At 49.4% G+C, this 12,517-nt stretch overlaps 1 protein-coding gene across 2 annotated transcripts in view; it reads right to left on the bottom strand.

Moving 5' to 3' along the window:
• Positions 1-257: 257 nt before the first annotated feature.
• The window catches only part of MTMR12 (myotubularin related protein 12), a 68,667-nt gene continuing 56,407 nt past the window's right edge, over positions 258-12,517 (bottom strand). Inside the window, exons 12-17 of one of the 2 annotated variants that reach the window (XM_059878903.1) lie at positions 12,408-12,478; positions 9,858-10,030; positions 7,351-7,518; positions 6,296-6,457; positions 3,658-3,684; positions 258-3,131 (exon numbers count right to left, since the gene is read on the bottom strand). In XM_059878903.1, the coding sequence (XP_059734886.1) occupies positions 2,562-3,131; positions 3,658-3,684; positions 6,296-6,457; positions 7,351-7,518; positions 9,858-10,030; positions 12,408-12,478 (1,171 nt within the window). In that variant the 3' untranslated portion in view covers positions 258-2,561. The remainder of the gene's footprint in view (positions 3,132-3,657; positions 3,685-6,295; positions 6,458-7,350; positions 7,519-9,857; positions 10,031-12,407; positions 12,479-12,517) is intronic. The other variant, XM_002696402.7, reaches the window with a different exon arrangement.

Genomic DNA, 12,517 nt, shown 5'->3' with positions numbered 1-12,517 from the left:
GGATGGATCTTCCAACCTGAGTCTCATGTTTCCTGCACTGGCAGGCAGATTCTTTACCACTAGCACCACCTCCTTACTCTATAGGGTCCTACCCTGTTTTATTTTTTGTTATAGTATTTTATCACCTCCTGAAATTTTAAATCTCTATTTGGTTATTGGTTTTCCATCCACCCACTAACCAATCAACCACCTCCCCCTGCAACACATACAATGACTAAATGAAAATAATTATTCCATGTTATACCAACCACACCAAATACAGTATTGTAAATTGTGCTTTAATTTCTGCAATCAGATACGATGCAGTGAAATACAAGTATAAACTTTCATTGTACATCCAGAAAATAAAAAGCACATTTATACAGATTTAGCCCAACAGCTTATTCCCTTTAAAAAAAAAAGTTTCTAATGTAATTAAAGCTAATTTATCTTCAGTGTAAAAACTTGGAGGTATAAACAAACTCAAGATATTATATACAGGAAATTAATATACATTTCCAAACGTGCACAGTGCAGCATTTTAGACAAAGTAAATGATCTCATTTTAGCTTTTACTGTTAACCATAATCCATATCTCAATCTTGAATAAAAATGTCACAATATATAAATCCACTGAGAATTATGTACACAAATACAAGTTTATAGAAATCTCATTTCAGATATAAATACATAAACTGTCATGACCTTACATGTTAAAACAGCTTATTTTTCTATTGTAATTTTATTTTAAAAAAATCATAGAAAAATATTTCAATGCACATTCAACTGCTATGAGAGGGGCCATGACCTTGTGCCTTTAAACCATACTTTATGGATGTAAAGCATCACACTGGGCATTTTTGGAATGAAAATTACTAAGATCTTAAGACTGAAGAGGCTACTGTAGAAATATTCCCATTATAATATGATCACAAAACTAGTTAACTCCATAGTGTATCTGGGAGGCAGTGGGGCAGAGAAAGGAGGTGAGTGCTAATTTAAGAAGGCCCACAGAACATAGCCAATGAATTAGGGTCATTTTAAAGTCCCCACTGCAAGCCTACACTGACCTTACTAGTGAGACTCTTAAGGCAACCAAGACTGGGCATGTGTTTGGCCCCAGATGCATAAACCCTGCCCTCCCCTCAATCTCCATCGTCTTAACAGACCAACAAGGCTTGAGCATCAACTCGGCGTGGGGAGGACTGGAAAGCAATTTCCTGTGGTGTACAAAAGACGATTCAGTGCAAACCGAGAAACTCCTCTTTGTCAACAGTTTCAAATTTTCTTATTGCCCTTCAGCAACTGAAAGCTTTTCTAAACAGGTAATGTTCAAATTCGAATCCATACTGGAGAGCAAACAGATATAAAAGGCAAACTTCTGATAGGGAACATTCTGACGTGAGATCGATCATTTTTCCCACTTCCTTCTGTGGAACTGAACAGGTTTCCACAGAAAATGAAAAAACAGGTCCTTACTAAGTGTGCTTTTCCGGTACTTAAAAACTATAGATCATTTAAACAGCAGATCCAGGAAGGTTACCAGGCATAGTCAAGTTTCTTCTATGGCTTTTTAAATCGCTGAGGTACTATGTGGTCACCATCACTTCTGAGACTTATGCTTAACCGCTTCCCTATGATAGCCGCGTTCGACAGTGACCTTCTTCCCCGGTCTGCAAGGTAGCGAAACTGGGGAAACGCCTGAGGACTGCGGTCACAGATGCTCCGAAGCCTCGGCGTGCTGTTGGAAAAAGGTGAAGCAGCCTCTTTCAAACACTGCGTGCCTCCGGGAGAATGGAGGCTCCTCAGGGCAAACCTAAGAGATTCCCCCAGTTTGACCCACAGGCTTAGCAGCAAAAAGATCCCAGGACGAGGTACACCAAGGCAGGGATTGCAAAGGGACAGTGGAAAGCGGTGCACAGCCGGTGGCGAGCGGCGGGGAGCCTGGAGCTGTCGGCCGCGAGCCAGCCCCCTGCCCCGACATAAAGTGACACAGTCTGAGGATGGTCGGAAACATTAGGATGGTGACACGCATGGCAAGAGGACACAGGAAAACTGCTACGGTTTGGAAATGAAGGCCACACATCTTAACACCGCTATCTGAATCTGTTAATCCAACACACACACACACACACACACACACACACACACACACATCATGTAAAGCTGAACTTGCTCTGAACTGGGATGGGCTAAAGAGACGCTACTCCTGACGACTGGATAAAGCATATTGGCACAGGAAAGATGTGAGGACCATACGGCGTCCAAGCACAGCTTACCAAAGCCCTTTCTGAGTAGTAAAGTAGCTACCGTGGGGTCTGAGTGATGCTAACACAGAGGACACTGGCCACAGCTGTATTACAGGTCACGTACTAACTCCTTTCAATAATACTCGAGATACGGGTTTCAACTGCATAGTCTTTCAGAACTGGGGGGGAAAATGAGAACCAGCTCTTTTCCAGAAGACCCAGGCTTTCCCTGGCAGTCGGCTTCAGCGTGACATGCCAACATGGAAAGCAGACGTGCCCAAGCTCCTGTCCCAGCCTGCGAGGGTCCTTTCTCACTGCCACCGAGCAGGCCAGTCACACGTCCCCTAGATCCACAAACTCGTCTTCTCGCTTGGCCAAGTCGTCTTCATCTCCCAGGGCTTTCCACCCGCTGGTGGGCAGGACGGGCTTGGAGGAATGTCGCTGCAGGAGCGCGAAAGGGAACAAGGAGGACAGGCGGCCCGAGGTCCTCGGTGGCGAGGCAGCCTCTGCCTGGAGGGCCTCCTGGCTGTGGTGTCTCGCCTCGATTTTCTCCTGTAGGCGCTGGACTTCCTCTATCATCTCCAAGAGTTTGCTCATGGTGGCCACTCCGCCACCACCCAGGATCTGGGCCTCCGGAATCCAGCGCAGGTAGCGCTGGGCCCAGACTTTGATCTCCGGGCCCTCGAGGTGAGGCAGCAGCAGCCCCTGGTAGCTGGGGGGCCTGCTGTGCCAGCCGTCATAGAACTCTCGGAAGCCGTCCTGCAGCTCCTCCGAGGAGTTGATCAGTTTGCTGATTCTCTTGCCCAGCAGGTTTTTAATTAAGTGATCCGTTTCTTCCCTGAAAAATCCTCTTTTGGGAGATGATTTCGATTGGGTGAGAGGCAGAGAAAGTTGTCTTTGATGCTTTGAGAGAGAACACAAATAAAAAAAAAGTCTCTGGTTAGCCCAAGAGCACAGTGACAGTTGTTTCCATCCAAAAAAACAAAAAAAAAAAAGCAGAATCCTACTTTAAAAAGAGTCATGAGAACTGCCCTGTGAACGCAAATTCATTACAATGCCATCACACACAGAGAGAAAGCGGCAGCGGGTGGGTGGGGGACGCTGTTTATTCCACGATGAGCATATCAGATGCACGCTGGGTTGCTAAACAAACGGGTGAGACCAGGCGCAGGGTATTAAGCACTCGTGAAGAACAAGCTGAAGTTAAGACAGGCGGATGAGGACCTCTCTGGTAGTCCAGGGGTTAGGAGCTCGCCAGCCAATGCAGGGTACATGGGTTCGATCCCTGGTCCAGAAGGATTCTACGTGCCAAGAGGCAAGTAAAACCATGCACCAGGCTCTACTGAGCCCAGGTTCTAGAGCTCCGCGACTAGAGAAGCCATTGCAAAGAGAAGCCTGTGCACTGCAACCAAGATCAGTCCCGACTCACCGCGACTAGAGAAAAGCCAGAGTGGAGCTACAAAGACCCAGCACAGCCGGTAAATGAGGGAATAAAAAGAGAGGCAGATGATGAGTCAGGGGAGTTTGGAGACAAGGCCTATTCGTCTGTGAAGGGAGCAGAATGTTTCTTCTTTGAAAAACTTAGCGGGCTCGCTTCCACAATATTCTCAACACCTGTGAAGAAACAGTGCCAACGATCTGAAGAGCCTGTCGCTCCAGTGAAATAACTTACAGGCTTAACTTGTGGGAGGTCAGGCATCCAGTGGGAGGTCAAGCCTAAGTCAGAAAGGTTCTTTTGGACAAAGAGACAGATGGGAGCAAAAGGAACTTGAGGACTGTCTAAATGGGCCGGGTGTTCTTGTCAACGAGCTGCACAGGGTGGAAGATGCTGGAGCGTCTACACGCTTGTCCTCCTCAGGAATTCGACCTGAAGCCAAAGCTCGGCGCTGTATTTTGGGATGCACTGGGAGAGGGTTGTGGGGATGGCCAGGACGGTTGCAACAGATCCTTGGTGCCCGAAGATAAAGGTAAAAACCTGAGGAGGAGCTGCTTCTCCCCATCTCTTTTGCTCCTGAGTTGTCATGTGAAATAAGAAGAGACAGTTTTATTTTGAGACTAGGCTCCTAACTCTGTAACATGTTCCTACCAGTGGTTCGTATTTATTACGGAGTGTAGAACAAACAATAAAAATATACCGTAGAAACCAAAACCATTCACAACACCCCAAGTCAGAGACGACCAGGATTGCTGACTTTCCGTCTGAGGGCAGGAGAGTTGGGGGCCGGCCTCTTCTGCCCAGTGACCCAGGTGAGTCAGGGATGAGGGAAGCAGGCGGGATCTTCACTGCATGCCGGGCTCCATGCTCAGTGCTGAACATGCAACCACTCACCTGGTCCTCAGTCGGCATTACTGCCCCACGTCACACACGAGAAAACTAAGGCACGGTGGTTAAGTCAAGCGCAAAGGCCCCGGTACCAAGTGCCAGGTGTGGTCTCACACAGTCCGGCTCCGGAGGGAGCCCGGACTCGTAACAGAGCCCTCCCCATCTTGGAAGCCCTTCTCTCAAGCCCAAAGCGAGTGGAGCGCTCGGGACAGGCCAGGTGGGGGCAGCACTGTGTCCCTGTAGCCTGGTCAAGGCCTGGGGCTGAGGCTGGGACCCCACACCTGAGCGGACCTCACGGTCTCGAGGGGGAATCACGGGGCAGCGCACTGGGCATTCCCAGGGCAGCCATGGTTGGCCACGGCTCTTTGGTCTCTACAGAACGTCTCCAAGGCTGCCTGTCCCCCAACAAGAGGCCCCAAGCCTGACACCAGGACTCCTCACCCAACGGCCTCAAAGGTTCTCGCTGGCCCACCGCTGGCCCTGCATGAGCTAATACAACCTCAGATGCCCTGACCTGTAGCTCAAGCCTCTTCCATGGGCCAGCTCCTGCAACCTGGGCCCTTAGATTCTTCACTCCCATCTACGAAAAGGGACGCTCAGAAAAACAGGGCCTGGGCAGAGAAATGGACTTACAGGTAGAGCTTCCATGTCCTCCCTCAGGGCTCTGAGCGCCCTCGCCCCTCTGGTGGGGGCAGCTGGGCCATCTTGACCTGGCGGGAGGCGTGTGTGCAGCCACCAGGGGGCACAGCACACTGACAAAACTGACCTCTGGCCTGGCTGTGCAGGAGCGCAGGGCGGTTCTGGCCCAGCAGACAGGACAGAGGCTTAACCAGGAGTGCTAACACCCAGCCTGGGCCTGAGGACCCTTGAAGGGGTGAAGCGGCAGCCAGCAGAGCCACCTTCTGTGAGTGCTGGCATTGACTCATGGGTCCCCAAGCCCCTTTAGAATGGAGCCATCTCCCACACCAGAACTGGCCAGGCCCCTAGGAGCCCCGCAGGACTTCTGAACCAGAAAGATGGTGGTGGAAAAGGCAGTGACGTGCTCTGACTTGTGAGGGACCATCACTGACCACCCTGCTCTCCTCTTTGTGGGGGGCTCCCAAGTCAGGAGACAGAACAAGAAATGCCATGTACATCATACATCATCTAGGGAATGTCGGAGTTTTAATAACTGGTAAAATCAGGAACAAATATCTAAAGGGAAACCCAAATAATTTGATGTTTGTCATTTAAGCCCAGGTCTGCAAATAACAGCCCACGGGCCCAACCTGGCCCATGCCAGCCTCTGTAAATACTGGAATACAGCCAGGCCCGTCTGCTCACATGGTGCCCATGGCTGTCTTCCAGCTCCAACAGAATGGTGGGGGGTGATGGTTGTGCCAGAGCTCTGTGACCCCTGACAGAAGATATCAGTCACAAACACCATTTTTAGCATGAAGAGAGGCCTTGCTAGTGAAGACGTTAACTGGTACAGATGACAGAAAACCCTCATTGTGATCAGCATTCCCTCTGCTCTATCAATCACACTTGGGCAGGGCTGAGATCCTCGATTCCCCACAGCATCCCCAGGGACACTCGGGACAAATGTGCATCTGCCGAAGGCAAGGATTCTCAGGGGCCCTGACAACCTGCCCATCACAGTCTCGACTCTGTGACTGTGCCCAGAATCCACAGGTTAAATGTAATCCTTCCACATAAGGAGATCTCTGCATAGACAAGGGGGTTAGACACGCACAAATCTTACTTTGAAATGCGTTCCTTTCCGCTGGACTTTCTCCAGTTTTGGCTTCTCCACGTAAAGAGGGTTTGTGAGCAACGTCTGGGCTTTGGGTTCAAACTGCACGGACCAATCCCACACGGTGAGCAGATTCAAAGGCCTGCTTTGTGAGTCCTGGCTCTCCTTGCCCTGCCAAAACAAGCACAGGTCACAGTGTTTGCAGGGAGGGCTGAGGAAAGCAGACAGTGCGGAGAAACAGGCTCCAGGACGGCGCACCCAGCCTGCCCTGAGACCCGGCCTCCGCGGCACCGCACGTGAAGGCTGTGGTCGTCGGTGGTCGCTCCCCGATGGCTTTAGGTGGGGAGGAGGCAGGACACGTTACTTCCAGCAGAACTTGTGCCGGCCACTGTGCTGCACACGCTCACTACACCCTCAAGGTCGCTCCTATTTTTTCAATTTACCTTTGGGGAAATGGAGGCTGGGAAAACGAAGTGAACCACCTGAGGCCATGAGGCTGGGGGGCAGCAAGGCTGTGTGACTGGAGGCCCGGGCTCTGTTTCCCGCTCCCTGTAGGATGCGGTAAGACCCACCGGGAGGGCAGCTCCGGCAAACCCCAGGCCCCCAGAGGGCTAGTCGCGGCCCTGACAGTGCAGAGTTAAAGCCCCGGAAGCAGGGCCTCGAGGGAGACTATAAAGATGTTTAAGGCAGAGAGCGAAAGCAGAGCTCCCCTCCTCTGCCTCCACTCTCTTCTGAGTCACTCCCGGCATCCGTCAAGTGGAAGAGAATGCATCTGAGCTGTTCACAAAGACCCCTTTTAATGTGCTTAATCCCCAGCTCTCACACCGGCTCCCAGCCCCGATATTTACCCTGTGACCCACAGTGACGGCCTCAGTGACTCACTCTCAGAGATAATAATAATTCGGACTTGAGGATTACATATCAATACCTGGAGAGTACTCAGAACAGGGCCCTCTGTGTAATCACTGTTATAAAGAAAATATCATTTTCATCATTGCTCCTCTTACATCTTACTTGTTAGACACGGCTTCTTCAATACACAGGTTCCTAAGAGCGACTCTTACCACGTTCATATCTTTTTGATGAGGCGAATTGAAGAAGAAGGTGCTAAAAATAGGTATGTACAGGCTGTCTGACAAAACGGTCAGGTACGTCTCTGTAAACTCGAACGCTGGGGGATGCTGGTGCACCAGCTGCCACACGCAGTCCAAGAAGAGCAGGAACACGGGAACCTACGTGAAGATAAGACACGCGTGATGGAGGGGTGCCAAGGGTCCAAAGCCAGCGGTCCCGGGTATAGTGCAGCCACTTGGACAGCTGTGGAGTAGCCTCTCCTGGGCACTGCATGCTCTGGGAAGCACATTCCAGGCAACTGCCATTCCCAACTGCATCCCAACCCCAGGGATAAACATGCTTGACTGAAAAACCACACACCCGTGGATTAACCTCGGGACTCAGCAGTAGCTCCCTATGTGAAAGACACTCCCGAGATGAAGGAAAATCTCCCTGCCCATCGACACTGGCAGAAGAGCAGTTGCAACTGAGCCTGAGGACAGGGAACGTTAACTCTGAACCTCAACAAGTGAAACACTACTCCCCACCAAAGAATGCCACTCTCCTCACAAAAAAAAAAAAAAAAAAACTACTCGGTTTCTTCAAATTTTGTGAATACTCCCTTCTCCGCCCTGACAATGGGGCTTCCCTGGTGGTTCAGATGATAAAGAATCCACCTGCAATGTGGGAGACCTGGGTTTGATCTCTGGGTTGGGAAGACCTCCCGGAGAAGGGAAAGGCTACCTACTCCAGTATTCTGGCCTGGAGAATCCCCATGGACAGAGGAGCCTGGCGGGCTATAGTCCATGGGGTCACAAAGACTGAGCGACTATGCACACCGCCCTGACAATGAGGGCCCAGAAGATAAAGCAGATGGGAGAGGAAGCAGAAGCGGCAAAAATGAGTTTCTAACATTTTTCACAAATGCATTTTTTTTTCATCGATGGCCTCTTTTATTAGCCTCAGAGGCAAGCTCTTTCTTAGTAGAGTTTCTGAGGGCACCTTGTCGTTCCCCAGTGCTCCTCCTCGAGTCACCAGTGACCCCGTCAGGGGGACAAGGCAGACTGCGTCACGGTCTCTCCATTCCTGAGCCAGGCTGAGGTCTCACACGCAGCTCCTGAGAGGCAATAGCTGGCAGTCCAGCTCTTGACTCAGTCCAGTGCTGCGTCAATTACATCACAAACTGGACCATCCAGTTTTCCGTCAAAAGTCCAAGGTGTCGATGTTGAGATGTGAAGAAAGGTCTACGTGGCAACCTTATCTCACACCTCATTTTACGTTCAGTGGCATTAGATAAGAGTGGAAAATATCTGAATCTCACAGCACAGTCAAGGAAATGGGCTCAGAAAGTACAAGTGATTCCTCCCAGCCTGGGTGAGCGGGCGGATCTGCTCTGGGGCTCCTTCCCCTTTAGACACACGTTGCCCGTGAGTCCCCCTGCTCTCAAGATACACAGACTACACAAGACGTGCAAAAATACCCTCTTCCCAACACAGTACCAACTCTGCTGAGTGCCATCAACCTTTCGAATTAGTTTCTCAGGAAGGCAAGTCCCTTCTAAGACTGAAAGATGGTGATACATATTCATCATCAGCCTGATGGGACACAGATGAGTATAGACCAGTCCTCAGAGAAATCTACAGGCCCAGCAAGGGCGGCCTGGTCTCGCAGGACACATCAAGCCTTTATGGGCAGAAGCCTCAGCTCTGTTTCCAGAGCCGCTGTGTCAAGCTGCCCAGCACCGCAGACAGACATGCCTATTATCTGGGGGAAGAAAAACCACCAGCCGCCCTGCTAGCATATGTTAGCTCTGCAGGTGATTTAATTACAGTTCACATGTTTTCATTTTTTCTTCCATGGTCGTTAATAATGCAGCCAAAGCAGTTGGCACAGCTGTAACCGAGACAAGTACGTCCCAGTTTGGGGGGTGGGGGGACTCATTTTCACTAACTGGACTGTCTCACTGTCTCTTCAGGCCTGCAGTTATCATGGCGAAGGCCCAGGTAATGGATAGCATTCACATAACCCTGGGCTTTATTTTGAAAGGGTTTATTGCAAGGGAAATTTACTTTGTTTTATTATGTATTTTCTTATTATTATGTGTTATTATGTATTTTGTATGTATTATTATGTATTTTCTTGTTATTATGCGTTATTATGTATATACAGGGAAACTTGTACCCTATTTATTTTTTTGCAAAGACTAACTTATCAGAAATTGTGAGAGTCCCACCGAGTTCATTTTTATTTAAGTTTTACAAGTCAACATCACTTCCACCGTGAACTATAATACACCCTTGGGACACACAATTTAGAAGAGAAGGTTCTGAACACACTTCCTAATAAATATCCCTTTTCCCTGGGAAGGGTTTCCAGTGTTTAAATCATTCACACTCACTGACCAGTGACTGGTCCTCGCCTTCCTGAAAAGCTCCTAAGGTGTGCGCTGTGCAGGTATTAAGGAGAGACAGGGCTCCGTGTGTCCGAGGCTGCACAGGTCTGTGCCGAGGACACTCACCTCCTCCTTGTCGCTCTGACGGAGGTGGTTGCAGCGGTCCAGGAAGCAGTGGCCACCCATGACCCACTCCTTTTGGACAAGGCTCTGGAAACCGAAAACGGTTCGACAGTGGGGGTCCATCATCACTTGCGCCAGAGAAGAAACGAGGCAGCAGAGGTCGGAGGCGTTGTCCTCTGTGGTGGGGGGGGGGTTGCCAGGCAACAGCACAGCGAGGAAAGAGGGGACCAAGTGTTAGAAGAGCCGCGGGGGGCACAGGCAAAAGCAGGGCCCCCACACCAACGTCTACCCCGACAGTCAAGTTCTAATTCCCAAAAAGGCTGGGCCATTGGTGGCAAAAGGTAACATGTTCAGCTTGAGAGACAAAGGCTTCCAGCCTGGCTGGCACCGGCTCCAAGGGACACTGGCACTAACAATGGACTCCTTACTGGTGAATAGATGCAACGCGGCAAACCCAGTGTCAGCATGGGGGGGTCAGACGCGCCACACAATGAGGGCACGGGTATGGCAGCTTGCTGGCCTCCACAGACCAAGTTTAAAACCCTTCCAGCTGGGGCGTCAGGATCCCCATCCCTGAGCTCACTGTTTCACGGCTCAGCTGCTTCTCAGCCGCCTTTCCTCCGCTACCTCTGCTTCGGAGAAAGGGTAACATCCCTGGACTGCACCAAAATGCTCTGATTGTCAGCTCCATGGCTCTTGCCATTTCCATCTGAGAGCACGGAGGGGCCTGCCTAGCCTAGAGGTGAAACTCTCCCTGGTAAGTATAAGCCACGTGTCCACCCCTTGGGCAACGGTACAAAACTCACATGATGAAAACTCCGCTCACATCCTTGTTCACCATCTACCACTCGTAGCAAATAACAACATACGTCTACATCTGGGCATTTGTCTTAAGAATTTCACAGTCCTTAAAGTCAAGGTCTACATCCTCGTAGTTTCTACTTTACAAAAAGAAGCGGCACTCAAGTTGCTATTTTAAAACGTCCATGAGGACAATGGTTCTGGTAGTCACAGGGTTAGAGAAACTTCAGAATGAATCCTAAGTAGGGAGGTGTTTGCACTGTTAACCTCTCCTGTGACCCCGGGGCCAGGAAGCATTCCAGGGCCAGGCTTACTGTGCTCCTATCCCTCCTCCAGGAAAATAAGTCTAAACCATGGGAACCCCAGGGTTCAGAAGAAACAGATTTTTATATTCATCTTTCTTTTGAAACAAGTTTCAGTTTTCAAGAGAATCTTTCTTCTCGTGTATTAAGTATGTTATCAGTACACCTCTAGTCCCAGAAGAGTGGCTAGAGAGTGAGATTTCAGAGAAGACATAGCTCCGCCGTCCATCGGGGAGTGAGGCACAGCTCAGCCTCACCTGCTGACCGTTCTCACTTCACTCTGCGCACCTCTGGGGTTGGTGCAGTCTGGCCTGGGCACTTGTACTCCTCAGCCCCCCAGTCTTTATCCCTCCTTTTCACCAGTTACTCAGTACTCTGGCCACTGTTAACCAGATCTTTTTCAATAACACCCTTATGCCAGCTCTCTCTCAAACTCAATAGGGTGTAAACTTCCAGAAGGCAGAAGCTCTGTACGTGGGAGGTGCTCAGTCCGCGTGTTAAAATTTAAGTCAGAGGGTACAGAAGCCACAGGCTGACACATTTCCGGTCTGCTCACAGAAGCTAAGTCCCAGGAGTCGGACACTCTCGCAGAGAGTGTCAGAAAAATGATAAAAGCTTGAGGGTGTGGAAGCACGAGACACTCTGCTTAAAGCATGGGGCCACAAGAAACTTTAAATATTCACAATGGCAGATAATATTTTAGCTCAGATCTAACCAATCCCAGAAACAATCTTTGCTGCACGAGGCTTATACACACTGGGTGTGTATGTCCAGCCCACATGTACAGCGACTTCAGTCTACTCTGGAAAAGGAAATCATGGACCACACAGTTTCTGCAACAACTGCACAAAGTTGTCAGACACAAGGATGCAGAAATAACAATTATACCATCCATGGGTCTCGTCATACAAAAAAGGTCATCCAAACTTTAACTGAGTTAGTATAAAACAAAACCCCAAAATATCAGGAAATGTGAGCTTTGGTAAAGACACCAAACAATTCCTTCTTGGGCTGCAAATACATCTGCCAAGTTCCAAGTGAAGGAATGTAATTTTAAACTGTAACAATGAAATCCAAGGCAAGGATTCCAAGGTCAGGGTAAAAAGTATGGGAAGGATTTTTACACTAGCTCACTCCTTTTATAAGACAATCTTCCCTGGTGGCTCAGATGGTAAAGCATCTGCCTGCAATATGGGAGACCTGGGTTCGATCCCTGGGTCGGGAAGATCCCCTGGAGAAGGAAATGGCAACCCACTCCAGTACTACTGCCTGGAAAATTCCATGGATGGAGGAGCCTGATAGGCTACAGTCCATGGGGTTGCAAAGAGTCGGACATGATTGAGCGACTTCACTTTATAAGACAATTCCACTTACATAAATCTCTATATACAGAAACAGAACCTCCAGTAAAGGAAAAAGGAAACCACCCTTTGTGCTTTAAATGTATTACCTAAAAGAAGAACGTTCATGTTTTGGGCTTCTAGACATTCTATAATCTCTACTGCTTTTTTCAGGCAGCGCCTAAATAGGAGAGAGACAAGTAAAACAGACAATAGATCT

The sequence above is a fragment of the Bos taurus genome, chromosome 20, assembly GCF_002263795.3.
Source record: "Bos taurus isolate L1 Dominette 01449 registration number 42190680 breed Hereford chromosome 20, ARS-UCD2.0, whole genome shotgun sequence".
Taxonomy (NCBI): Eukaryota; Metazoa; Chordata; class Mammalia; order Artiodactyla; family Bovidae; genus Bos; species Bos taurus.
Note: the sequence above shows the minus strand (reverse complement) of the source record. Positions and strands in the feature narration are given on the sequence as shown.